The sequence below is a fragment of the Anser brachyrhynchus genome (assembly GCF_964034855.1).
Source record: "Anser brachyrhynchus genome assembly, chromosome: 20".
Lineage (NCBI taxonomy): Eukaryota > Metazoa > Chordata > Aves > Anseriformes > Anatidae > Anser > Anser brachyrhynchus.
Genome location: NC_137713.1, coordinates 8,389,112 through 8,416,765, shown reverse-complemented (window position 1 = coordinate 8,416,765; position 27,654 = coordinate 8,389,112). Strand labels below are relative to the sequence as shown.

Below are 27,654 nucleotides of genomic sequence, written 5' to 3'. Positions count from 1 at the left end.
TAATGAGAAATCGAGAAAAGAGTAAACACTTGTATTAAGTATTTGTTGTTCAGAGCAGGTCTGACTACTTAAAACACTTCAAAAATCCCGTTGCCTTTCAACCCAGGTTTCTCCTCCTGAATTTCTATTTTAAGTAAATAGCACAGGGTTAGCTCGGAAGGGAAACGGTACCAGCGCCGCCGTTCAAAGGCTGCTTTGCTGGCTAGGTATTTATGGGAGACATTCAGAAATGAGCAAACACTTGAAAGTCTATGTATTATTTATTATTGTAGCTGATTAAGAACCACTTGAAACCTTTTGGTTGGTGTCACAGCTCTCATGCTCCCCCAGGCAGTGCTCTGGCAACGTATGTGCTGGGACTTGTCTCGGTTAAACCTTGCCGGAGATGAAAGTGCCGCCGTTGAGATCTGGGATCTGGGGCTCTGAGAGGTGGAAGGTGACAGCACGGCACCGGGTGCAGGTGAGTGAGATCTGCACGGGGGCAGGACCAGCGAGACACCTGGTGATGCTCAGCCCTCCGAGCCCTGGCCGTGGGACTGCTGGCCCCGCTCTGGGGAGAGGTCAACGTGTCTGTGTGGTGAGGTGGTGCCAGTCAGGAGTAAAACGTGACTCCCAAGCTGCTGGCAGTACTCCGGCTCCCTGTCTCTCCAGCGCCGATTCCTCCTCGGGAGCGGAGTGGAGAAGTGCAGAGGGATTGCTTGAAAAAAGGAGGTGACTCCGACCTGCCCCAGCCGTGCAGGTGGCTCTGAATCCATGGGCTCGCAGGGCTACGCGGCCAGCTCCACGTCCTCCTGGAGTCATCGTTAGATATTGCAGGAGGTGATGCAGCACCACCTCCCTCCTGCCCAGTTCCCAGCATGTGCCTGGGAAACCTCGTCAGCTCCTGTGCAGTCCCCGGAGCGCTGGGTGTGCGAAGCACAGCTCCCGTCCGGCAGGCCCTCCGTAAGCAGCGTGTGCTCCTCAGCCTGTGCTTAGCTCTAACGAGAGCTTGGCAAAGGAGGCAAGTTTTGAGGTAGTTATTTCGTTCTAAGCTGCACATCTGGAGGAATAATGGGATAAAACCCAACTGGAGGGGGAAGTGGGACTCTGTCCTCTGCAGAGGCAAGCGGCAAGCTGCTGTCTCAGGGCCCGAGTGAGCCGATGCGACGACGGCCAGGTCGCGATGCAGTTTTATGATGTTGTGCTCGGTGGCAATGGGAAGAGCCCCCTTCCCCTCGCTTTGCTATAGCAGCCTGAGGTGGGCCCTTCCCTGCAGCATCAGCCAGCCGAGTCTGAGCTGCCCCACAGCAAGATGGGCATTAAATCACCCTGAAAAAAAGTTTGCAGACTGCTGCCATCAGAACATTTCCATAACCAAACTGCTCCTCTGGGGGGGAGAGGAATGAGGGGGCCTGCAGAGAGTCATGAGAGAGAGAGATGTAGGAAAATGCTTTTTATGGATTGAATAATTTTTGGTGCAGAGGCGGCAGTGTTGTATTTAATTCTAATTTGGGGATTTGGGGGAACATGTGATTGACACCCAGCGAGGAGAGCAGGATGCTGTCTCTCATCAGGTTGCTGTTCCCACACCGCGTTTACCTGCCAGCGCTCCCGGGGAGCCCTCTCCCCCTGGGTGCCGTTTGCCCGTTCGCCACAAGACTTCCCCGCAGCCTCTCGCAGCTTCCCAGAGCCAGCAGCACTGGGGGGGCCCCATCAGCCCCCGCAGCTGCTGGGAGCTGCGTTGGGGTGCCTCCGGCTTGGTTCTCTTCAGCTGGTTTGCCGTGGCTGCGCTTGGGTTTGATTTTCTCCTTCGTTGTCCTTCTGTGCGCGGGTGGGCAGGAGCCTTCTGCCTTTAAGTCACCCGGTGGCTCGCTCCTACCGAGCACACCTGAGCCACCCAGCCTCGCTCAGGAGAGGAGGGACTGCTGGCTCTCTTGTCATTAAAAGGGCCAGTAGGAGTTTTGTTTGGCAGCTGTGTAACTTTCAGCCAAATTATTCCTCTTGGCCCTGTCCATTCAATTAGGAGCATGCCAAGTGCTGTGAACCTGAGCAGCCTCGTTGCAAAGTGAGCGAAGCACGGGGCACTTCGGGGAGCCTCCTGTTACTGCCGTGCAGGGCTTATGCTGATAACGGCAGCAGAGATTGAGCGCAGTCCCCGGGGAGCTTCCAGGAGTCTGATTAATCAGTTTAACAATGGATCTAGGCTTTGGTTTGGGTCTTTTTCATAAGAGTCACATTTTGTCCCTCTCACAGTAGCTGTGGAGCATGTAAGCACAAGCACTGCTGTTGCCCTAACTGGCTCCGGGTCTCTCCGTGTCTGTTACGTTACGGCTTTGCAGGAGCAGCCGTCACCATGGCATCGGAGCGCTTCCTGTGCCAGAGCCACCCGATAAATGCATCCGTACACGTGTGCGCGTGCTTTTTTTTGGTCTGGTGGAAGCTGCGAAGACATTCGGCTGGAAAATTGTGTTTTTGCACGGTTGTATTCCCCAAATAGTTAGCTGTGCAAATAGCTCTCTTCTGCTCGTGCTGGTTATGGCTCTGCTCCGCATGCCGCTGAAGAGAGGCGGCTTTCCACGGAGCTCTGAACCAGACCCTGTGCGAGCAGGATTTTGCATTTCATTTGTGGTTCCTATCACAGGGCTGGCAGGGCAAGGTCCCACTGCCCCGGTGCTGTACCAAGAGAGTCAGTGACAGCCTGACTTGAAGCCTTCTCGTCTAAAGGTCAAGGTATAGCCAGGGGAGGGCAGGAATCAGCAGTCCTGTGGTGGGGAAGCAGGAAAGAGGAGCAGGGAAAGAGTGCAAGTGGTTCACCAGTCCCTTGTGGCCACAAGTGCTCTGCCTGGCTTTGACTTTCTGAAAGATGCAGCAGCAGCACAGGGAAGCAAGGCACTGAAAGCGAAGATGCAGACGTTCGCAGTAACAGGACCTAAAGGCGGCGTGGCACAAGGTGCAGGGCGGCGTAGGGTTGGGTGAACCAGGCTGCCCAACGTGCACTCGGAGAAATGATATTTACAGCACGGGCTCCTTCCTCTCTTCAATTCACCTCTTCTTGAATGCACGCGGTGATTGCTTCTCATGTGAGTGCTTGTAAAAACGGAGCTCCCTCAACAGAGCCGAAATGTTTACGTGAGTTAATGACTTCGGAGAGCTCTGGTTGTTTAAAGACGGAGTGGCGACGAAGTTGCCTCGGCTGCAGCCGGCAGCACTGCGTGGAGCAGATCCAGGGCAGGGGCAGCTGTTCCCACCTCGATCCTTGGGGATTTTTGTCATCTTGTCTTTGCTAACACGTGGGAGGGAGCCTTCCAGGGGTGAGAAACCCGTGTGAAGTGGGCAGCCTCCCTGGGACCTGTGCTGCCGCAGTGCAGAGATCAGCAAAACCTCACCGCTGATTTCCAGTTGGAGCAGGGCGAAACCCTCGGCCTGAAACCAGGGAGTTGGGAGGGCTGGGTCTCCATGAACCGCTTGGTTCTGGCTGGTTTCCTACAGGTTATTTCCTCTCCCCAGCCCCTCGGAGTTCAGCACCAGTCAGGAGCTGCAGCTGTGCGTGAGGGTGGCCCTGGCAGCGGCCCGGCCGTGCCCACCAGCCTGGTGCAGACAGCCGAGGGAGCATTGCAGGGTGAGGCTGCCCTTGTATCTCCACAGCGCGCTCCCAGGGAAAGGGATTAAGGTGCCCTGATAAAAGTAAGCTCCTTTCTCCCTACCTCCCTCTCCCCAGGTGCGGCTGTTGGCGTGCTGAGCGGATCTGTCTGCCTTTGGGCTGCTTGCCACCACAGCCAGAGGTAGGTGCTCGGAGCGCGGTGGCGGTGAGGCAGCCCGCAGCCCTCCGGCAGCCACTGAGCGCCTGCGGCAGAGGCTGGGGGATCTTGAGGCTGCTGGGGAGGTCTTGCTGCCTCCTCCGTGCTCGGGAGAGTGGCTTGGAGGGGGACAGGCAGGCAGAGTGGTTATCCCAGCAGGGAGCAGGCAGATCTCACGGTGCCCTAACCATCCAGGAGCGATAATTGCCCTTTATTTTGAAAGATGCCTTGAGCTGGGGAGAAGGGACGTGTTTGCAGCAGTGAAGTGCAGTGCAGGGGAGCTGCTGTGCGCTCTCCTTGAAGGCTGTCGGTTTTCCCTCCCCTCTCCTTAATGCATCCGATCCGACCTGACAGGGAGCAAATTATTTCTGTGAAGTTATTCCACTTTTTGGAGGTTTTTATGTGCTGCACTAATTGAACGTGGAGCAATGAGCAGCCCCGTAGAAAGGCTGGACTGTGAAACGGGTCGGACAGACCAGTTGTTTCTGCCAGCGTGGGTCGCCCGGGCTGTTTGGGCACGTTTTGCACACTTTGCTTACTCCCTGATGGTGGCCCAGCTGCGCCAGGGCCTTTGGGGAGGGAGCTAGACCCGCTTCTGATCTTAAGCTCACATCTCCACCTGTGCCCCAGTGCTCTGTGTCCCTGCCCGTGGATGCATCCCACAGGGTGTTGGTGAGGATGTGTGCATGTTAATTTTGGGAGGTGCTGAGTTTCCTCTGGAATAGCGGGATGTTCAGGTACCATTTTAACTCAATGCTTTTGCAGCTTTGTATAAGAGCTGTGTAAGAACAACAGAAGGATGTCAGAAGTCTGGCTGCAGCCCTGGCACCTGCCCGCATGGAGCCCCGCTGGCTCCGGGAGCTGGGGCTGTGTTTGTAGGGTGCTGAGCCGAACGTGAGGCTGCTGCCAGCAGCCTGTACATGTTTAACCCAGGCGTTAGCTGAGGCTGGAGGCGTCTCAGAAGTGGACTTTCAGAGCACTTCTAAATGCAAGCTCACGACTTGGCTTTTCTTGACTCTGCAGCGCAGGGTTTCTTAGCAGTGCGCTGCCTACCTTGGCGTGAGATCAGCAGCAATTACCTGGCATCTGAAATGGGAGCCCCTGCAGGACCTTAGAGTGCTGCGGCATTACCGTACGAAATGGGCAAGCGATTTAGGTAATGAAACGATTTGTATTTGGTCATGAATTGAGTGAGACTTCGAGAGCTGATGTGCTTATTCATCAGCTGACTCACGTCTTAGTCACTTGAGAATGAAGTGCTTCTCCTTTTGGGTGCTTCCAGAATGGCAGGGGTAGAGATGAGCTTAAAATTTCCACCCCTCCCTTCAATTTTTTTTTTAAGTATCTAAAAAAAGAATGATTGTGGGAGGGAAGATAATACAATTAAATCAAGGCCATGGGAAAGAATGTGATGGGGTGGTTTGTGAGACAGAAGCTGAAACAGCTCTCTCTGCCAAGCAAGGTGCATCCCAGGAACTTAGCCCGAGTTTTGTAGCAGTGCTTGAATTTGGGTCTTGGCTTCCCGGCCAGGCAGAGTGAGCTCGTGCCTCCAGTCAGACTTCTCAGGCTTTGTTCTCAGGGCACTTGAGCGAGTCCCCGTTGTAAGTACAAGTCTGAGCCTATTCTCCCGTGCCACCAGCAGCGCATAAAAGCTTGTTTAGATGGGAGCTGGCCCCTGAACCACTCTGAAGATTGCTGTGCAAATAAACTCCGCTGTTCTCAACTTGTATTTGTAACTGCCTTTTTCCATTACAAGACCATTGAAGAGGTTGACTTGAAACCCACTTCTTCAGAAACGTGCACGTGTTTGAGCAAGTGAATAGGATATCTGAGAACCTGGTGGAACGATGGAAAATGACTAGATAAACCTGGCAGTGGGTTATACATCAGCAAGCAAACTGAGGTTTTCCCTTTTTTCCTTCTAATCTTCCAGCTTCTCTTTCTAATGTCAGCCCCCCTGCAGCAAATACAGCACAGGCTACTCCTCCTCCAGCCAGCTGAGCTCAGCGCGGCACGGCATGGTCTCTGCACCTCGCCTGACCCGTGCAGCTGGTGGCAGCACAAGTGGGAGAGCTGAGCAGAGCAGCACGGGGCGCTGCTGACGGGTTAGGCGTGGGCTTTGCCAAGCTGGGAGCGGTAAAATTCTTACCAGTGCTGCAGGTGTCAAAAAGGATGCGCTGACCATCGAAACCAGGTCGCTGATCACAGCTCTGGTGCTGATGGGCTGGTTTCTATCAGGAATGATGATGTGGGGGTATAAAAAATGATGCTGACATCTGCTCCTCCAGCGGTGTGCCCAGTTAGAGGAAGAGTACAGAGGCAAATAAAGAAGCCAGAGGTCAGTAATGAGAATTTGGGCTTCTCTCAGCGACCTTCGCAGAGCCGTCTAAGCCAGACCGTTTCACCCCGAGTGCTCCCGCTGTTCTCCCACCCCAGGGGAATAGGCAGCGTCTGGAGGATGCAGCAGGTGAGGGCAGGTGGCAGATAGCATGTAAATGGGAATTTCCCAGGGAAATGCATTAGGCCACGGTTTCTAAACCAGGAAGCAGAAGAATGGGGTTTTATTGTTAAACAGAACTGGTGAAAGGAAAGCCAAAAATAGTTTTATTGTGAGTGTCCTGTGGCAGGTACTAGAGAATAATTCACAGGCTCGTGGGCTTTAAGGTCCCTGTAGCTGTAAGCTAGATCTCCTGGGCCACAAGCGTGGCTGACTTGCCCAGCAGTCCGGCTTGGAGAATTCAAGTACAGAGGGAGTTACTGCTTCCTCAATAAGCTTCCCAGTTTGTTTTGCTTTTAGTAATTTCAAAAGAAGCATCTTTGTGTTCTGTTTTACAACCTACCTAATTTGCAAAACTGTTCCTAAACCTCAAAGGCGATAGACGATTATATATGTGATAGTATAATAATAACAGAGGCAAATGTTAGTGATTTGGTGGTGTTACTGGTCAGAAAACCTTCCAGGTGAGGTTGCTTCGCTTGCAGGGACCGCAGGTAGAGCTCCAGATGCAGGTGCCTCCAAGGGTGGGTTTATTTTTCCTTTCTGCTGAGCAGTTGCTGAGGTTGGCTGTTCCTGGCATCCCTTTCCAAACGGGCGCGCGGCCTCCAGCCATCAGCGAGCGATCGGGACGTCTGGGAGAGTGCTGCGCTCCCTGCGCCCCCGTGCACCTCTCATGGGCTCGAGCGTTGCAAAGCAAACCAGTCCCGGTGGTTTGGGGCACGAGCGGGGTGATGGGAGAGGAACTGAGCAGGAGCTGCGTCGAGGTGCTGCCGGAGCATCTGCAGCATCTCCAGGACGCAGGGCTCACGGTGGCTGCGGCCGGGGGTCACGTCTTGCTTGAGCAGCTTGTGCAGGTGGAGGGAAGAAAGCTGGGCAGAGGTGGGCCCCACCTAGGGGATGGATGTATTGAGAATTATTTCCAGTGCTCCTTTGCCCTCAGGAACAGCTGGAAGTGCAAATGGGGAGGCCAGCACAATTGTCCTCCGCCCCTCCTGGGACAGGAGCCCTGGGACGGCTGCGTGGCTGGGCAGCACTCCTGTTCCACACGTGTGACACACGGTCACCCAGCTGCTCACATGAATCTAGTTCCTCATTTTTGAGGCTGCGTTTTTCAGTGCTGTTCACACTTCAGCACGGGAACATTGTCCCTCCTGACGTCCTGGGACTGTAGTTAAAGTTCAAGTGTGTGCTTAAGTGTTTTGCTGGAGCGGAGCCGACATCTGCAGCACGGAGACGAGCAGCGTGCGGTGAAACTCGGTGGCTGCACCCAGACTAATTGCTCCGAGACGCGTCCTGGAAGGTGCTGAGCACCCTGGCGAGGAGCCAGCGAGGCTTTTAAACACATGCTTTCCTTTTTCTCCGCGTTGTTACCAGTTTTGTTCTTTGATTTCTCTCCCCCTGGCAACCAGGAGGATATCTGAGTAGCTAGAGCTGTGTAACTCATCTCCCAGCGACACGCTGACCTGCGCCGCGGGGATGTCTCCTGGGACGGCTGACGGGAGCAGGTATTGTTGCCGGTGTCCGAGTCCGTTGGCTTTAGGTTTTCTTTTTCTTTTCTGTGCTCTCCTGCCGGGCATGGGGCAGGCCACGCTGCACGAGCAGCGGTCAGAGTGAGTTTGCAACCCACGTTTGCAATGCCACGTTTCCACGTCTCTGCTTGCTATGAAACTGCACAGACTGTGGTTGTTTCCCTCCCTCCCTCCCTCCCTCCCTCCCTCCCTCCCTCTTAACCTGGATTTGTGTTCTCCTGCCTCGGTAATTTTTGGAGGCAAACTGGGAAATTCGGGTCGTGTTTCAAAGTGGCATTGCCTGCAGTGCTCTGGACAAGGGGTCTGGGGTCTGCTTGCTTGTGAGGTTTTTAGGGTGGTGTTCTTTAGCTTTGCCTGCTGTGTGCACAGGAGGTGTTACGGCCCCAGCTGGAGACCAGGAAGGAGGCTTTAACTCTGTAAAGAGGCAGCCCCCTGCGTTCTGCCATCACTGCTAGCTCTGTCCCTGCTTTTTAAGCTGTGGCAGCTCCTCGGTAGCTCAGTGTGCTTCTCTGAGCCGGGAGCAGGGCTTGGGCTGTGGAGCGGGGCTCTCCTCCAGCTGCCAGCAGGAGGGTGAAAGGGTTCCCCCACCTCTTGGCTCGGGGTGGGGTGGAGCAGGGGGTGCTGGCTGACTTCCGTACCTTCTTTCCCCGAGGACAGGCTGTGCTGGCTGGGAAGGATTGCAGGCTGCTGGCTGTCTGCAGCCTTCCCCCGGGAGGCAGAGGGGCGGCAGGCTGTCTGCAGGGCAGGCTCATCAGAGCCCCGAGTGCCTCAGGCTTCCCTGAACCCAGCCGCAGGCTTGATGTGATTTGCAGGCGGGATCAGCTCAGACATTCAGGCTGCTGAGCTCTCGGGAGAACAAGGCACAGCTGTGGCGGCCCAGCAGGCGAAGCAGGCTGGCAGCCTGTGCTGCCATCCAAAGCACACCTCCCTCAGCAAAGGAACGTCTTCGTACCAGCAGGATTGCTCCTCTTCCTCCTCTGGCACCTGCTGGCCCACAGCGTGCCTCTTTTTCTTCTCAGTTGCAGCTCTGTGGAGCCGACACAGCTGAGGGATGGCTCACATCTTCTTCAGATGCCTCCGACAGGGTCTGGCAGGTCGGTTACACCTTGTGGTGCTTTTCCTGAGCCACAGAAAATGGGGACACTGCCGTGGTGTCCCAGGGCTGCCGGCACCCCAGCTGTGGCTGCCTCTTGGTCTTGGGCTTGCTGTGCAGAACCAGAGTGGAAAGCGGGAGCCCCAGGGTGGCGTTTTTGTGCGTTTTTCCAGGTAAAGCTGCACCTGGAAAATGTCTTGGGTAGGCTGCGAGGCCTTTTTGTGCTCTGACAAGTGCCCCAACTTCTGGAATAGCATTACAGGGACGCAAAAGAACAGCTTTGTGCCGCAGCTTTTGCCTAACGCCTTGCTGGATAATCTCCAGTCATTGACCTTGGGGCTTTGAAAGTGCATTTTGGCTTAGAGAGCTAAAGCTTAAGGCTTCAAAGGAATTGGGAAAGCTGCTACCCTTCAGATCTCCAAGCAGCAGGGGTTCTGTGTGCACGTACCAGGGGAACTGACGGGGGTCACCTGGCTGGGACTCCGGTGGCTCTCCGCTGCCTCACATCCCCGGAGCCTGTTCGCCCTGCGCGGGGAGCCTCCCCGCTTCTGCCCGTGGTCTTGTGCAGGTTAACTGGGGCCAGGCTGGGGTTTCTGAAGAAGTGAGGATTATCAAAAGATGGGAGTTACTCATGTGGAAATACTGCAAATAATTTGAGCTCTGGGTTTGAAGTCCATTTGTCTTACAGCTGCTGCTGCTCTTGTCTTGCTCTGTGTAGTTCTCCCTTGATTCACCTCCTGTCTCGGGGCATGCCGCAGAGCTTCAGCACATGGGTGCTCAGAGGTGGGTGCCGGGATTATTTCCCTGATTAAAACTCTTTGCAGAGATCACCTTGAATGGAAATCTGCACTCATATTTGAACCGCCGGGAAGAAGAAAGCCTGCTGTGTTCTGTGCTGTACATTTTTATTGGAGATTGGCAATCCTAGAACAGCTGGAAATTAATGTTTTTAAAATGCTGGAAAGACTTTTCACTGCGGCCTTTCACAGAACTGAGCAACTTAGATACATCCCCTGGAATACCTCCACATCTCTCACAGGCAGCTGAAAGCTTTTTCCTTATCTGGGAGGAAGATAAACCTCTAAGCCCAACATGTATAAATGTGAACTTGTTCTGTCTGGCGGCTTGTTCCGTTTAGTGTGGATGCTTTTTAGACAGCACTGACTTCAGCAGCTGTCTGTGCTGGGAGATCTGAGGCTGCCGAAGGTTTGTGATGCTGAGCTGCCTCACTGCGCTGCTGAGCTGTGTTTATGTACATTTTCCCCAGTCCCACTTTGCTGCTCCTAAACTACCCCAGCCTTGTTTTTCGGTGATTTGCTTTTATACCATTAAATCCTCCCATATTGTGCGGCACCGGGGGATCTGAGCTCTGCCAGCACCTCGAGAGCAGAGGAAACCAGCAGTTGGAACGGGAAGGTGCTCCTGGGGAGGAGGCAAGCAGGAGCCGCTTCCTCAGCTGAGCCTGAGGAAAAAATGCTGGTGAGGCAAATAAATCAGAGAGGGGAGGAAAGCAGCAGCCTGGAAGCGTGCAGGCTGTCCCTGCTGGGTGCCAGCGTGCAGCACAGGGCCGAGACGCCGCTGTCGGGAGAGAAGCCTGTCTGTGCACTTTTGGGTTGCTGTTTCCCTTCTCCCTGTTTCTTTACTTCACCAGTGCGCACCGCAGGCTGAGCTGCTCAGGGTGCTGCTCAGGCTCATGGGGCCTCGCTACAGAACATACCCCAGGCGTGGGCACTCAGGCAGGAGCACGGCTGCGGTTGAGCTGGCAGCAGTCGTTGTTGGGAACCCCTCATTTGCCTGTAACCCGAGCAGGCGTGATGCGGAGAGCTGACAGCAATGCCACGCAACCTGTTTGCTGACCAAGACTTCGGTAAACTCATACCTGCAGGAGGAGGGTGGCGTGTTTTCCTCCCTGCTGCTTCTCTCTGCAGCGTTTCGGTCCAGCTGGGCAGAGGAGGAACCCTCAGACCTGAGCTGCCAGCAGGTGCGGTGACTGCTGCCAGCAGGTAGGAGAGAGGGCTGGGAGAAGCCCCAGCCCCATCGGCACTCTCGGGGACGTGTGCTCCTCTCCCTTGGCCTCCATCGAGGTGAGAGAAAAGCCCGGAGGCAAACGAGCTACCTTGGTTACTTTGCTTGCACAACAACCTGTTTACACATCCTTTCTCCAAAAAGAAACGTAGCCAAACTTGACAGCTCACTGGGAAGAGCAAACTCAGGCCTGGCAAGAGGAAGGTTTCCCTGCTGTGTTCAACCCGTGCCTTTCCCCTTGGCAGGGGAAATCTTTGCTTTGGGGGAACCTACTGCCCTGTCACACAGCCCAGGGGACAGGGATCACTTCTGCTTTGGGGCTGGAGTGTGGGAGCTCCGTGTGCCTCGGAAAGCTGGGTTTGCCCTGTGCTGCTGGAGGCCAGGGCCCTGCAGGGGTACGAGATGAGCACGCTGCTTGCCTGTAGCCAGCAGGAGGGGCAGAGAGGGGAACTGCACGGACATGCTGGGGCAGGGCCAGCGAGGGACCGTAAGGATGGAGAAGCTGTGACAGCTGGGATTGTCCAGCCTGGAGAAGAGAAGGCTCAAGGAGATCCCCATGTGTGTACATGCCTGGCGGGAGGAGACAGGAAAGAAGCCAGAGCCGGATTCACCTCTGCAGTGCCCAAGGAATAGACTGGAGGCAATGGGCACAAGCTGCAATGCAGAAAACTCCATTTAAAAAGAAAAAATATATATGTTGTGGGCTTTTTGCTGTGCAACAGTAAAATCCTTGAACAAATTTGCCTCGGAAAGGGAGCAGGAAGGCTTTTCCTCACGGTCAGCAGAAGGTGGGCGCAGCCAGGTGCGGTGCGTGGTCCCTGTGGCTGCTGCTCTGTGGTTGAACTTGTGCAAACAAACACCTCCTGCGCAGTGCCGCGGGCTCCTGGTTGTGCTGGCCAGCACGCAGCCCCAGCAGGGAATAATCCCGGACTTCTGCCTACGCTGGTTTTCCATTCTTCAGGATCCCAGCCTAGAGCGAGGGAGCTGGTTGCCTGGCTGGAGGCTCCCCGGCTTTCCTGAATCCCTTCCTGGCGGCTAAGCTCCTCAGGAGTGAAAACCAGACCTCACGCTAAAAGCAGGGGGCAGATGCCCTGTGTTGTCTGCCCCTGCAAAGCTGTTGGTGTGCTGCCTCGCTCGGTGCTGTGCGTTGTGCCTTCGGTTCTATTTCTCCCTTATTCTCCTCCTCCCTTTCTCTCCATGCTACAGGAGGTGATAGAGTTAGACCGTGCCCGTGGAGGCGAGGACCGGTGTGCCATTCGGCTCCCCTTGAATTCTTCGTTTCAGTTTGTTCCTCGCTGCATCTTCTCTGTGGCAATTCCGAGGTATCGTTACGGGCTGCAGCGGCAGATGGCTCAGCTGAGACAAATCCCTTACCCATCAAACAGCTTTTTGTTTTAACTGCCATTTACTTTCGCATGGCACAGGCATTTGAAAAGTCATTATTGCAATGAAGACCCTGAATATTAAAGACTCCCTGACTCTGAGGTGGTTATTTTGCTCGTGAATCGATCGGGTCTGGCTGCTGCCCTGCTCGTTAATACTTGTAAAATAATCTAGCCCTCTCAAACTTCATGTAATCTGACATTCTCGGTTATTTTTTGAAGCACCCCCTCGCCGGCTGTTTCAGTGCCACCTCCAGCAAGCTGTGCTCCCCGCCTCTGCTGCCCCCTCTCCAGGGACTCACTCGCGCTGCCTCTCAGCTCAGCAAGTGACAGTAACCGTGACACTTCGCCTCCTCCCTGCTCAGCTTCAGCTCTGAGTCTTCTCCCTTGCTGCACAAATTCTGCACCGACCCTGCAGGTAGCCCCTGTGCTGTGAGTACGCGGTGCTCGTGCCCACCCATGCAGCCTCGGGCTGTAGCAGCGTGTGCTTTTGTGGGTGGTGGCCAGAGGGCTTTTTTCCTAGGGGTTATGGGGTTCAGCTTTTCCTGTGCAAGGTACAAGTTGCGTGTGGGGTATTTCCTGCACTCCTGATGGCTTTTGGAAGAGGAGGTTTGGGAGTGCAGGTTCTGAGGTCCAGGTCAGTCGGGATAGTGCCAGACGGGAGCAAGAACGAGCAGCTTTGGAAGCCAGGGCCTCCTGAATTCTTACTCTCTTCCGATGTCAAACTGTGATTTACGTATTCTTCAGCTGTGCGCATATCACCAAGCCCAACTCCTCTTTACTACTGTCTGTAGGGTCCTGTGGAGGTAGGGCAAATGATCCCATATGGCTGGGACAGCTGCTGCGTGGTCACCCAGCACGACCAGGCTCGGTGCTCTCGTCTCGCACCAGCCTCCTCCCGTCCTTCCTGGCTGCGGTGTGTGGGGCTGACGTCAGGCCCGTACAGCGGCTGGGCTCCTTCCCCTGCAAGGCTTTTGTCTCTTGTCCCAAGGGCAAACGGGATTTGTTATAATCTGAGGTCAGCGGCAGGGGTGCTGTGGCTGTGCGGACCTGGCTGTTGGGCTGTGCCGGGGCTGTGCTGCCTCCCAGGTATCATAGGGGCGGCGAGGGGAAGCGTTTGTTCCGCACGTTTTGCTCGCAGTGGTGCTGTGTGGGCTCAATGCCTCCCACTGGCCGTTCCCCGTGCCTCTTCGGCTGTGACTTGCAAACTAATACACCTCCAACGCACCCCGTCGAATGAAGGTCCTGGCAGGGCTCCTGCTTTACCCGCATTACCTGGGGTGCTCAAAATATGTATTAATATGCTTAATATCACTGTCAGATGGATTTGGCAGTCCTCAGTGTTTTCTTGCCACAGGAATTTCCTTAAGTAGAAACTTTTTTCTTCGGAGTAATTTTTGGTTGATTATTGCTTACATATGCAATTAGTATAATTGCATCTGATTAAGCAAATGTATTTAATCATATAATTAGAACGTGGGGCGAGGAAATATAATGCAGTTGGGAAAGCTTTTGTAAAACTCCCTGAGCTCAGCGCGCTGTGCGCAGGGTGGTTGTTAGCGCTCCTGCCGTGGGCTGGTAGACTGGAGGTTTTAGTTCAGCATCCTAGTTAGTTCCAAAACATAGCTAAATGTGCTAGCAGTTACTCCCAGCATTGGAATAATACCCTTCATGGAGTAAAGGCTTTTTTTTTTTTTGTATGATGATATCAGGAGCCTGCTGTTGAGCTCAACCCGAGCATCTCACATCTGCATGCATGCCTTGCCCCGGGAACATGAAAGCAGCAGAGCTGGCTTCTTCACCGAGGGGGACTGAGGAAGAGGAGCACAAGGATGGAATAATGTGTCCTTGGGGTGCTTGTCCTTTGTGGCTCGGGGACTGGACTAGTCCTAAAATGCTTTTTGAACCCCCCTGCCTTGTTAAGGCACGGAGACACTAAGAAAAAGGAGGCAGAAATGATGCGTTTCCCAGGCGAAGAAAAGTGGCCGGGAGATGTTTGTTGTCATTCAGGAAATCTAGCAGGGGCAGGGGCCTGAACGCTGCTTTTCAAGTGTCTCACACAAGCTAGAATCGCAGAAATACTGTTTCTTGTCATTCAGTGGTTGCTTTTAAAGCTGTGCTAGGAGCTTCACAGAAGTAATCAAAGTGCCTCTCTTTTATGATCTAATTTTCAGCTGTGGCACAACAGCCAGGCTCACTGCCAAGGACTGGGGAGAAGCGAGGAAAAAAGACTTGAATTATCAGAGCAGGATCGGGTGATTTCTCAGCAAGACATGACTGTGCTCTGAAACAAAGGCCTCGAAAAGCACGTGTATGGTGTGTGTGTAAAGCACAAACACTGCGCCCCTACTTAGTGTTTGGGTTGTGGGAATTTCTCCTGGTTTCAGTCAGGGGTCTGTACCTGAAGCAGTTCACCCTTTTGCCAGGCACGCGGGCTGCTCTGGTGTCCGGCTGTCCTGCTTATCTCTGCAGGGGCTGCAGGGACTTGCTGTCGTTGGCTTCGCAGGTACATGAAACAAACCCCTTGGTTCTTGGTGTCTCACGTGGGGCTCGTGGCAGCTCAGCTGTTGTTCTGGTGCATGAGAGACAAATCCCCCATCAGCTTCTCCATCCTGCAGGTGTCTGAGCAGGCTGGTTGGTATTTGGGTGTGTGTACGAGGTTGCTGGCATCAGGGTGGTGCATGTGCGTCTCCCTCGTGTCAGGGCCATGGGCTGGTGCTCAAAGATCTGCAGACCCAGCTGCAGAAAGGGGAGCTCAGGAGACACTCCGGGATGGAAATAGCCGTAGGCTGTGGTGTTTGGTGTGGAGAGACAGCCCGGGCTCTGAAAGGGACTTGCTGACCTAATATTTCAAAAATGTCATCTGAGGAGCACTTCAGGGCTTGGCTGCCCAGCCTCGGACTCGCCGCTTCTCTCCTTAAAGGGAGTTTCTGGCGCTGGCTGACAGCAACAGAGCAGATAATTAATCCGTGCTGTGCTGCTGCGGGGGAACACCGGGAGGAAACCTAACACAAGCAGCAGGCGGGGCGAGGAGGGCTGGGTGTGCCCAAGGCAGGGATGGATGCCAAGGGCTGGGGGACTGACCTGGAGGGTGCTGGTGATGGAGGTGGCATCCCGTCTGCGGGTCATCCATCCCAGTACGTGGCTGGCTGTACCGAATGGAAAACTTGCCCTGATCCCTGACCTTGCCACTGTCTATCAAAGGAGCAGACAAAGCCTTCCGTGGTCTTTGGGACCTCTCTTTTGCCTGTGGTCAAGAGGCACCAAATGGGGTCAGCCTTCAGGCAGCGCCGTGGTGCGACATGCTGACATGCCCCACACTGTCCCTCCGGTCCCCACGCTGTTGTGGAGGACACTGCGGGCACCTGAGGAAGTCTCCGGCTCCGAGCAGGGGCAGGTTTGCTGCCTGGGTGCTTCCCGTGCAAACTGCAGGTGTGGTTCCCGGTGCTCTCTTCTACTGCAAGGCCCCTCGGTGCCTGAGCACAGGGCAAGCGTGTGCTCAGGGACAGAAAGGGGAAGTGGGACGGGGCAGGCTGAGCGCGGCATCGTTCCTCTGAGCCTGGGATCTGTGGCACATGAAGCTGTCAAGTCGTCTTTCTGGGTAGCCTGAAGCAAAATCAGGAAATGAAGCTGGAGATGCCGAGCCCAGGGCCCTGTAACCTCCCCGTCCCTCCTGCGAGAACGTTTCTCGTTAGCCAAATGGAAACACCAAGCAGCAAACCAGCTTTGCCATTTCTCATTTTTCAGACAATGCTTTGAAATACGTTGTGGAGCAGCAAAATTAATTACATTTGCTCGTCTCCTGCTCCCACGTGCAATACAGAGACATTTTCTCCAGAATCGTATTCCCTCTAAAAGCTTGTTTTCTGCCGTGCTCTGCTCAGAGCCTATGTGGGAAACGTGCAGCCGCTTGATAAATACACTGCGGAAAACACGGGCGAAGCGGCCGTCTGCCTGCAGGAGAGGAATAGCTGGAGGGAGAACCAGTAAATAAGGTATGTGTAAGTGAATTAATTCTGCTCATATAAGCTTGTTTGCAGCTTCAGTTCCTGTCTGGAGCAGAGTGCCCTGCTCTGCAGCAGGAGTTCACTGTTTGGGATCGGGCTGGTGACCGGGAGAGGAGCGCCGGCCCTGTGCTGCAGCAGGAGCCCCTGGAGGGCAGTCGTGGTGTCCGACGGTGAGCTGCCATCGCAGCGAGGTGCACTCGTGGGGCGGCCTGACCAGCTCTGCTCCTTCCCCTTCGGTCTTGCAGAAAGAAGTGATTGCCTTTTGTCCAGGGCGTCCTGCACAGCGAGGCTGCTCTGGGTGCGACTGCTCTGCTCGCTCAGAAACCATTCTTTTCTGATAGACTTCGGGAGGGTTTAGCTGTGAAAAGGAATCCTTCAAACCAGTAGAATCCAAACCAAGCCCAATTGTGCAGATGAACAATTGTTCTCTCTGAGTCTTGCTGGATTTCTTGCAGAATACTTCTAGCAGCACTGCGTTGTGTTGCGATGCTGTATGGACCTGTTTGGTTTGATCTGATGGACTGGTTTACGGGGTTGATGTGAAGTTGTGAATTATCCGATGATTCGCGTTGAAGCATTACACTTCAGGAGGCAGGCAGGTGAGCTGTGTGCTGCCCCCTTCGCTTGGTGCTTCGCTGTGTCCCCAGTTACAGTTCACCTGGCTGAAGAGAAAGTGCAGCGGGAGCTGGAGTGATCGAAAGGGACGAGAGAGACTCGCAGCCCAGCCCTGCAGGTGCTGGAGCACGGGGAAGGTGGCTTGGGAGGCAGTGGGGCAGCTGGAGGCTTGCCATTTACCCTGACCTGCTGGCCCTACGTCAGACCAGAGACTTTCCAAGTGCAGCCCTCGGCTGTCTGTTCTGCAGGCGGCAAAGCTCGGCAGGTTTCACACGGGTGTGTTTTGAAGGACAGGATCGGTGCTGAGCCAGCTCGGGGCTGCGGCTGGCTCTGGAGCATGCAGCTTGGTAATAAGGACAAGCTAGGGAGGCTGGGGCCTGGTAACGGGAGTTGTAGGGGAACGTGGTGTGGGGCTAGGCGGAGAGGGGAGATCTCGCAAAGGGGGTGGCACACTGGTTTTTCTGTGGGTTTGGGGGCTGCGTGCTGGAGCCCAGCGCCCCTTCCCCTGCTGCTGCTGTGAGCCACCCCCCGCTGCCTGCCTCCTGCTCTGGAAAGGATTTGTGCTCGGGGATTGAAGGGTTTAAATATAGTTTTAATAGAAGCTTTTAAAGCTGATTTCACCATTTCATTACTGCTCTGAGTGACTGACGTTTCTGTCAATTTGTTTCAAACATGCTACAGAAAAGACAGGAGAAGGGGGGAAGATTATTCTGGGATGGAGACGGAGAGGAGGGAGGTGAAGAGCGGGCCTGTGGGGAAGAACGTGTTGGGGGTGGATTTTTCCTCCCCGTGGCACTCGGTGCATGGCGTGGTTGACATGCAACCCAGGGCTACGCCCGCCATCCAGGTCTTCCTCCAGTTTCTGTACCGACATAGAAGATTTGCTCGAGTTTGGCTGCTGTGCTTCTGCAGGGCACTCGGAGGTCGTTCTCTGCAGCAGCATTCAGCTGGAGGTGTTTACCGGAGCATCGCTGGGCAGCTCCAGGCCAGGCTCGACCTCTGCTCCCTGCTCCTGCCTGGGGAGCCCACCGGCGTTCCCAGGCTGGTGGCTGCCCGCGGCTTCCTGAACTCACCCGGCCTCCCCTTCCCTGTGTAAACTGAGCGTAGCTGGCGTGAAAACAGGGCCATGTGAGTGTTATCTGCCTTGTGTGGATATTTATGCACCGCCTGCTTTGCCTGTAGCGAACCAGAGGTTGCAGTATCTCGGTGGTAAGCCCGCAGTTCATGGATGCAGCCCGGGGTGCGGTGAGTAAAGCCGCGGGGGTCCCCCCGCTGCTCCCAGAGGTGGGCAGAGCGACCGGGTGACGTGTGCGGCAGCAGGTCATTCAGGGCTGGCAGCTGGGTGCTGCAGAGGATCGTTTCCTGCTCTGGACCCCGCCGGGAAGACTGAAATCTCTGGTTTAGATCGAGACTGAAATTAGCGTGCAGGAAGCGGTGATTTTATTCGGCAGCTTTGTGTGACGTCTTGTGTTGTGCAGGCCTTTTCCAAAGGAAAAGACAGAGCCCACATGCCGGTGATCGTAAAGCTTTGGTGAGTTGCAGCTCCGTGTAGCTTTTACACACGGTGGGCAGTGAGGCTGATGCGTGTTTGCATGTAGGCTGCAGCCATGGGGGCCAGGGCAGACCCCAGACCCGCTTTTAAATCCTGCCTCGGCTGGTGAGGAAGCTGCACGGACTGCTGGGGAGCGAGTCGGTGGCCGTGGCTTGGCTTCCAGGCTGCTCTGTGACACCGCGGGGCCGAGCAGGGCAACGGAGCCTGCTGTGGAGCCCTACATGGTTGTGGACTTGGTGTGCGGCGTGCTGGGTTTGGATGCGTACCAGGAGCTCTTGTTCCCTGTAAGTAAGAATTCAAGAGGCCATCAGGCTGACCCTTTACCCTTGGCTGGGGGAGAAGCCGCACTTCCCCGTGCTGTAAACGCGGGCTGACCCGCTCGAGCTGCAGGAGAAGTTCTCTTTGTCTGCGTGTCTGGTCGCACTCAGATAAGATCTCATCCTTATCGCTTGTGGAAGTTTTTGCAAGTAGCATAGTGCTCGGCGTTGCCTCTCCTTCTGGGTGATGCCGTTTGCTTGCAGGCTGCTCGCGCCTCGCCTGCCCCTCTTGGGGAAGGAGCCAGGGGCTGCATCGGCTGTGTCCGTGCTGAGCGCCCCTTACCGCTGTCACCTCTCTGTGTTTCCTTCCAGGTGTCTCGTGGAGCCACTCCTCCGTGCCACATGCTGCCGGTGAGCGCTAGCGTCGCCGCGCTCCGCAGTGCTGCCTGAGCCGGCCCCAGTGATGGGGGACTCCCCGACCAGCGCGGTGGGCAGAGGCACGGACGCGTGCTGCCAAGACACGCAGGTGGAGCTGGCAGAGCGGGTCGCAGCCATCGCCGTGGCTGTTAGCCCGGACAGAAGTGACCAAAATGGTGAAGACAACGCCGAAGAAAACGACATGGTCTTTTCTGAAAACATAAAAGACATCCAGAGAAACGGAGTCAGCAGTGACGCGGGAGCGAACGAGTTCCTGCCCTCCCAACAGCCAGATGATGCTCACTGGAGGCACGGTTCCAAGAGACCTCTCGCTAGGCCTGTCCTCTCCAGCAGGAAGTTGTCTCTCCAGGAAAGATCATCGGGAGGTTATTTGGCTTCGAGCAACTCTCCAGGTTTTGGTGCTTATGCCACGGGGCCGTCACTGCGGATAATGAGGAGGCCGACGATCGAGTCCAATCGGGTCTCCATCTCGGATGCCGAGGTAGGCATGTTGCATGTTCTCCCCCCTAACTGTGCTGCTGGCGTACGGTAAGCTGGAACTGCTCACGGGAGTCTGTAGTCTTTTGAAGCAGTAAATCTGAAAGCAGTGTTTATTCTAAGGGGAAAAAAACCCTGAAACCAGGGATTATACTCGCTTGAAACGGCTGAACACCTTTATATCCATCCCCAAGCCTGACACGTGGCTTCTTCAACCCTCACCGGGCTGGGACCCTGGGGTGTGAAGGGGCCGGGACCCCTGGTGTGTAGCAGTAGCACGCAGGAGCCCTGTGAGGCTGTTCAGAGAAAGGGCTGTGGCCAAACGGATTTGCTTTGTGTCCCTGCAGCGCGCGCCCTTTGGGGGTTTATCAGTCGAGGCAGCTTTGCCGCTGGTATTTTATGGATTTAAGCTTCTGGAGATTATGTATCTCCTATTATGTTTTTGCCATTATTGAATGCATGATTTAATTTTATAAAGAGCTTAAATGCACTGGTGTTTCCTGCTCCTGTAAGGATTTTCTCTTGTCTCGGAAGCGTTTGCGTGGCTTTGTAACAGCAGAGGTAGCTGAGGGCGGTGACCGCGTCCTTCAGAGGGGTTTCTCTGCTGCCTGCGGCCCCTCCTGCCCCTGTCCTGCGGGGCTGTCCCACGCGGGCGGTGCAGCAGGGCCGGTGAGGGAGTGGGTGCAGATGGAACTGAAACTTCAGCAGGGCTTTCTTTGAAAGTCAGGCATGATAGAACTGGAATAAATGCATGTTTCTTGAAGCAAAAATGTTTTGAAGTCCTACTGGCTGGGAAGATTTTTTTAGTAGGGAATGGGCTGACTGGGGTACCAGAGAGGGAATGTCTGCCTAGTGGGGCTCGCAGCTGGTTTGGGAAAAAACAGTCTCGTGCATGTTTTGTCCTCCAAGCCAAGGCTGCCCCTTTCCCTGGGCGCTGAGCAGGACGGAGGCAGCAGGCGGGCTCAGGAGCAGTGCCCGTCTGACCCCAATTCCCCCTCGCTGCCAATGGGGAGCCTGGTGCCCAGCGTCGTTCTCTGGTGCTGCCACACCGCTGCGGTGCTCTTGGGTGCTGTGATGACCCTGCTGCGATGCCTAAATCCCACTGCAGGTCCTGCCCTGTGTCCTAAGCAGCCAAAATCACCGGAATTGAGACCTGAAGCCTAACATACGCGGCTTAGTGCTTCCTTCCTGCAGGCGGGTGTTTTCCCCCCGTACGTCTGAGAGGACAGTGCTGTGCACATGCAAATCAGCCACTGTCCACTGGGAACGTTTGCAAGTCACGGTAGCTGTGAGGTGGGTGACGGCTGGGAAGTGGATATCTGCATAAGATGAGCTGCAGAGATTGCAGCTCCTCTGACGACAGCCCTGTGCTTTAATAAAAGCTTCAGGAGGGCGAGGAGCCAGCTCCTGGGAACGGACGTGACCGGTGTGCCGGCGCTCCCCTCCTGCAGTGCTTGGCTGTGCCAGGAGCGGGGCTTGTCCGAAATCTGCTTCCAAGTATCTGCAGTCGAGTGCGATTCTAGCACGCTCCAGGCTGAAAGGAAATAGAAAATCCTCCTTGCACAGTATTTGCATCTCAGGGAGCAACCGTTACTGCCTTGGGACGGGAGATGCTCGGTTAGAAATGCAGGCGCGGAGCCCTCCGTTCCCTGCTCCCGCAGCAGTCAGGCAGCTCTGTTTTTAAAGGTCACTTTGCTGGAACTATTTCGAGCCTTGCTCCAGTGCAGAGGAGATGCTCGGCAGTGCTGTGCTTATTAGAAGCCATCACTCACGTTAATGGGGAGCGCTGCAGCAGCAGGCAGGGGGGAGGCTGGCCAAGAGCTGTGCGAGGTGCTCAGTGGCACTCGCTGCCCCAGCAGGGCCCTCGGGAGTAGCTTGTAGGGCCGGGGTCTGTACCCTGTAAGAAACAACAAAAGGACTGGGAAGACGCACACTTGTTTAGGAATTAAGTCTGAGGCTGACCACGCACTAATGAAGAATAAGCATGAAATTTGTGACAGCAAGAGGAGCACACAGCCTGGCTCCGGCAGCCGGTGTGCCACCCGCCAGGTGCTGCCGAGAGCCTGCAGCACGGCGCCCGTTCTGTAGCTGTGTGGGACACGGGCAGTCCAAACACAAGCTGCACGGCTGGCCAACATGCAGTGGGAACTCGGAAGAGAAATGGGGAGCAGATCTTAGGTTGCCCCGTGCATTTGTTCGGTACGTTGGTTGTGAGCCGTGAGCAGAGCCTTGCTCGGGAGCTGGGAGGACCGAGCAGAGCCAGGAGATGGGGCAAAGCTTGTAAGAGCTACTGGGGACAAAGTGTTGGGGCTTTCAGTCCTATGGGGAATAAAATAACCCTGCGGTGAGAAACAGCAGCAGCTGCTGCTAAGCACACCAGGATTCTGTGCTTCCTCCTGATCGTTTTGATGTGCAGACCCTCGGCGAGGGGGGAGGCTGGCAGGTCGCTGACACCTCGCCGGTCCCGGCGTTGCCCCTGCCCTCCCTGCCAGTGACCCCTTTGCACATCTGGATCGAGGCAAGCACCACGTTAGTACCCCAGTGTGTCTCTCGCCTGCTTAGGGCCCTTTGGGTGGCTGCTTTGTGCTTGCACTGGGAGCAGTGCCTTCCCGGTGGCAGGACACCGTCGCTCTGGCTGGCAGCTGCAGTTAGGTTTCAGCCTGCACAGAAACGAGGATGAGGTTCGTGAGCATTCAGGCGTCTGTCGGCGGTACGCGTGCAGGTACCATCCATCAGGAGCCAAGGCGGATGGCATGGCCACGTATCCAAATTCCCTGTGTGGTGCCGGTGCTGAGCTAGGGCTGGATCTGCTTCCCCTCCCCGGGAGCGGAGCCTCGCTGCCGGCAGTTCCTCTGCCTTTGGCCAGGAGAGGTAACGCGGGATCGTGCTCTGGGGACGCGGGCTGTGACAGACGTGAATTTGCTGCTGCTCTCCTCCGAGTTACAGCAGACCCATGAGTTCATTTAGCCGTGCTGCTGAGCTTTTTACCTCTGATTTAATACTTGGTCACAGTTCAGGAGGAGCACTTACGCTCACGGACCCGAGGCCCCAGAGCCGAAGCTGCCTCGAGCCGTGGGCTCTGCCCCTGTCCCCGCACCCTGTGGCCAGCCCCGGCCTTCAGGGGGGGCTGCTTGTGTCGGGGCTCCTGGGCTGGCGGGCTTGAAGCAGAGCCAGGGCTTGTTGTCTCGTACAGACAGCTCATGCTCAACCGAGCAGAGCCACCAATTAGCTAATTGCCCTGGGATGAGGTGTTGGCAGCTGCTGGTTTCTTGCAGCCGCTGCCGACAAGCCTGGAGCTGCAATATTAACTCGGCAAGGGACGTAACTCGTTCTGCTCTCCTGGCAGTGGTGCTGTGCACTTAATTAACCCAATCTGCCACAGCTCCGTGAAAATGGATCCGCAATTTTCAAAGCACAGGGTGTGAGGCAGGTTCCCTGCTTGGTTCCCCCCTCTCTTAGGCTCTCGGTGGCCCGTCCCCTGAAGGTCCTTCCAGCCCTGTGGTCCTGCTGGGAGTGCCCATGAGGCTGGCGGGATTTTTCCTTGCTTTTCTCATCAGAGTTTCGCTCCACCAAGGGAGCGGCTTTGCCTTTAGCTGCGGCACAGAGTTATTAGGCTGAAGCTATTAAAGGCGCATCGCTCTGCAGAGCTCTAGCACAGGGCCCAGAATTTAGGGCGCCGGCCCGCACTGCCTCTGCCGAGGCGCGGTGCTGGCAGCGTGGTGGAGAAGAGGCCTTTCCACGGGGTTGCTAAATGTACCTTAAGCTTCACTGCTCGCATGAGGGCCTGGCCCTGGTGTGTACCAGGAAAAGGGCGAGAGCCTGCGAACAAGTTGGTACAGCCCTACAGGATCTCATCGCTGGGTCTGACAGAGCGTGGCCTGCCTGGAGTGGGTGCGGGTGCTACCTGCTGGGAGCTTGCACTGGAAGGTGCACTGCTGCTATTTTATTTGGCCATCCCAAGGCAACCTTTTGAGGTAGCCGAGAGAAATTCCATTTGGTGAGCAGCTAGACAGAGCTAGAAGATGTCTTTTTTCAGACTTTCTCCCCAGACCTGCCCGCACTGTCAGTTGCTTTATCCTCCTCCAGTCTCTGCTGAGTTCTCTTTCACACGTTCCCTTTCTCCCCCCTGGATCCATCCTGGCAGCCCGGCATGGTCCTCCCAGCCCTGGCAGCAGCGTGGTGTCTCCGCCGGGGCTCAGCACCTCGTCCTGCGGCTCCCCACTCTGTGGGTGGCCCTGCATGCTTGAGCAGGAGCGCAGAGGATGAAACTTCCCCTGCTTGGTGCTGCTGCTGACCCGAGCCCAAGGCTGGAGGGTGAGCTGACAAAGGGAATTTTCCTACACTCCAAGTCTGCAGCTCATCCCAGAAAATAAATCACGGCTCCGTCCTTCCTTCCCTTGCCTTTCCATGGCTTTATCGTGGGCCTCCTGCCTGCTTGGCCAACTGCTTGGAAGCAGCTGGTGTCGAGAGCTGTGAGAGGCGGTGCTGGTGGTGGGCTACACCCAGGTCTTCCCTCAAGTCCCTGGAGCAGCCAGATTTTCTCCCCAAGGTTGTGATTTCCTTGCTGTGCACCAAGATAACCCCCCGAGGGGCTGGGGCAGCCGTGGGGCCTGGGTTTCGGCACGGCTGGCCTCCCCATCCAGCCCCACAAGTCCCCGGACTCGTTTCTCGTAGAGGTCTTGCTGTGGGGCTCAAGCTGCAGTTCTCTTGAAAAGATCAAAGATAAGTGGGAAACGTTCCTTCGAAGGAGAATCCCCCACGGACGTTGCTAATTTCTTTTCCTAGGACTAATTAACCTTTATTTAAAAGTTACATTTCCGATTTACCTAAAGCTCGGTCTTAAGGGTGTAGGGTGGAGAGGAGGAGAAAGCCCGAAGCCAGAGCTGCGGCGGGGCTGCCTCTGTCCCGCTGGGCTCAGCACCCTCCCTCGGGGCTCGGAGGGGCTGGGGAAGCTCAGCTGCCACGCTGCACGCTGAGAAAATACAAAGCACGGAACTGTGCCGGCAGGTTTGGAGCTGAAGTGTGGAAGAAGACGTCTCTGTTCTTGTGGCCTCTCTCCAGGTGAGACTCCGGGCACCCAGCGGGCGCCTGGGATGCTGCCCCTGGGTTTGGAGGGCCGGGCGGGTGAGCCCAGGCTGGTGCTGAGCTTTGGCGTTGTGCTGCCTGCACAGCCCCAGCAGGTCCCGGCGCGAGTCCTGCGCCTCTTTTGGGTCATGTTTCAAACCTGGCTTTCCTACCTCCATGAGCGCTGGGCCTCCTGTGCGTCCTGCTCTGTCCCTTAACAGCTTTCTGATTTGTATTGACTGCTGCCCCCGATGCCCCCTGTCTGCCTTGTATTTTCACTTAGGCTGTTTTTAGAACTGCTTTCGCTTCCCCTTCCAGCTGGGATGATTTTAAAACAGCGTTGTCATCATTACTGACTCGTAGTTCCCACTTTTCCTTCCCATGCTTCTCTTTAAAATGTATCTTGATGAAAATCAACTGTTTGAATTCGGCTTCTTTTAAGGACAGAATTTTTCCCGGTATCTGTATGTGCGGCCAGCCTAACCATTTTTGAAGACGTCTTCCTTTGGACGTTAGTCCTGGCTCTTCCTTTCCACTCCATCGTCCCCCTTGGGCAGCAAAGGCGCAGTTCTCAGTTTCTTGGGCTTTGTCACAGCACTGGCAACAGTGGATTTATGGATTAGGCCCGCGCTCTGGCCTCTACCTTGCTTTATGACTTTTTGATTGATTTTTGTGTTCTCTGTAGCTTTGACCTCGCCTCCTTCTCTTGAGCAATACCTTGGACGTGCTAACGAAAGGGGCACCTGGTTTTTAAGGTGGAACGATTACTGCACACTGAGGTGGGCACCGCACACTAATTTACCCACGGCTTTCATTCAAATTTCATTTCATTTCACTCATTCACATCGTATTTATCAGCGGTTGCAGTTACATGGACGTGATGCAGTCAGCAGGGCCGTACAATGTTATCTCTAAGAACGCTTGGCCCAGAGGTAGGAGTTGGTGTCTGGTAAGGACACGGTACGGCTGTCCCGCTCCCGGCTGGAGCCCTAACACCAACACAACAGCAACGCTGCCAGTCTGCAGTGACACGTGGTGGGAGACACCAGAGCTGTGAACTGTGGTCTTTCTGCAAGAAGGAAAAGAAATAAAAAAGGTAAAAAGCACCTGTAATCTGGTTTGGGTTTTGCTGAGTTGAGCTCCAAGTGCCCAGCGCCTGGCAGAAGTCAGGAGGCTGCTTTGCAGCGGGTGCGGGTCCGGCTGGGGGCTGATGCAGAGCTCCGGGGCCATGCTGCAGAGCCGTGCCATGGCGTCAGCCTTCCCTTGGCCCCTCGCGTGGTGTTCCCACGGCAGTACTTCTGCAGTTCCTTCCAAGAAGCGTTCCCCCAGTGTCGTGGCATCGCCTGTGAGCCCCGCGTGGCACAAGGGAGGAGCCCTGGAGGTGGGAGTGAGCCCGGTGAGAGTTTCCCCATCTCTGCGGCGACGCCGTTCTGCGCGGGGCAAGGCCGGGGGAACACGAGGCCGAGCACGGCGAAACCAGGCCAGGAGCCATCACCAGAAACTGCTCCTGCTTAGTGGGTGAAAATCACCCCAACGCCAAGCACAGCCCCAGGCTGGGAAGTGAATCTGCTGACTGGGGGCTTTAGGGCAGCTGTTCTCTGTGTCTGTACCCGGGGTCCTGCATCCCTCTGGGGAGGGCAGGCCTTTAAAATTCAATGGGCTTTTCCTTCTCCGTACGTTTCAGTGGCCTTGTGCTTTGCATCTTGTCTTTTACTCGTCTCCTCTCTTGCTGCTTCTAGTTCTGATTGATTGGGTTTTGCCTTTGGAAAGATTTTATAAGCTTTGCTAGCGGCGGAGTTAATGCACTGCTGTGGCTCCATTACTCACTGTTGGCTCTTTCTCCCTGTCAGGGTGGTGGAAAAAAACTTCCTTCGCTGGAAACAAGATGAAGATTTAAATCATTCCTTGTAGTCCTGACAAGGCACTGCTTGCAAGCTTAAAAGTCATCATTTCCCCGGTTCTTCATGCTCCTTCACTGTGGCGATGGCTTGCGCTGGAAGTACTTTCTGCTTCGTGGGGGGGGAATTGCCCCAATTACCTCCCGCTGCACCAGCGCCCTGATGCACCTCGAACAGACCAGTTCACAACCAGCGTTGTTTGTAGTGGAGAGGATGGGGCTGTGACACCTGCCTGTTCTGACGTGCACTGGGGGTGCCTGGCAGCCCTTCTGCTGTCCCGGTGCTGCTGCTGTACATTGCAGGGCTATTTGGAGGCTTACGAGAGGTCTGACCAACCTGTCTGCGTGTTTTGTCTCAGCCTCGTGCACAAAGTGCCAGGCGTGGAGGCTGGGAGGGAGTTACTAGCCTGGTTTAATGCTTGGCAGCCCCAGGGAGAGCTATGGTTTCTAAAAACACTGGGGCAGCGTGGCCTAAAGCAGCACACACCATGTGCACCACTCGGAAACTCTCCCCTTCCCTCCCTCTGTGGCGTTTAGGGCCGTCCCCTCGCTGAAACGCTTGGGACCAAGGCTAAAACCACTGCAGCGTCGCCAGATCTCTCCTCGACTGAATGTTTACAAAATGCTGAGCCAGGTGCACCTGTTTTCCCCTCTCCTGAGGGATGGGGGCTTGGTGGTGCTCCAGGGGGATAAGGGGCGATGCCTTTGCACTCCCTGGGTCCAGCTCCTCAGTGCTGTAAGACCCCGGTGCCCTGGGCTGTGGTCTCCGTGCTGCTGCGTGCCCTTTGGGGGTGCACGGGAGGTGTGCAGGGCAGGTGTGTGGAAATGCAGGCGCTTGGGCTCCAGCAGAATGGGATCTCACCTGAATTTCTGGAGGAGCACTGCCAGGGTAAGGTGGGCTTTGCAGGGTTTCTTTTCTTGTTTTTCTGCGAGACCGACAAACCCCCAGAAATGTTGCGGTGCTGTAAATAATTCCGTTCCTCAACATCTGCTCCTTCTGCTACGAGCTGCTGAAAGGGCAGCCTGACCTTCAGAGCCAGCGGTT

General features: G+C 55.5%; 1 protein-coding gene across 6 annotated transcripts in view; it reads left to right on the top strand.

The window, feature by feature from the left end:
- Window positions 1-27,654, top strand: part of CAMKK1 (calcium/calmodulin dependent protein kinase kinase 1) — a 93,823-nt gene that overhangs the window by 19,550 nt on the left and 46,619 nt on the right. For 4 of the 6 annotated variants that reach the window (XM_080562894.1, XM_080562893.1, XM_080562897.1 and 1 more), the window contains one exon: window positions 19,106-19,652. In XM_080562894.1, the coding sequence (XP_080419020.1) occupies window positions 19,197-19,652 (456 nt within the window). In that variant the 5' untranslated portion in view covers window positions 19,106-19,196. Of the gene's footprint in view, window positions 1-3,697; window positions 3,762-7,582; window positions 7,779-19,105; window positions 19,653-27,654 lie in introns of those variants that run through there. The other 2 variants (XM_080562898.1, XM_080562896.1) reach the window with 2 other exon arrangements.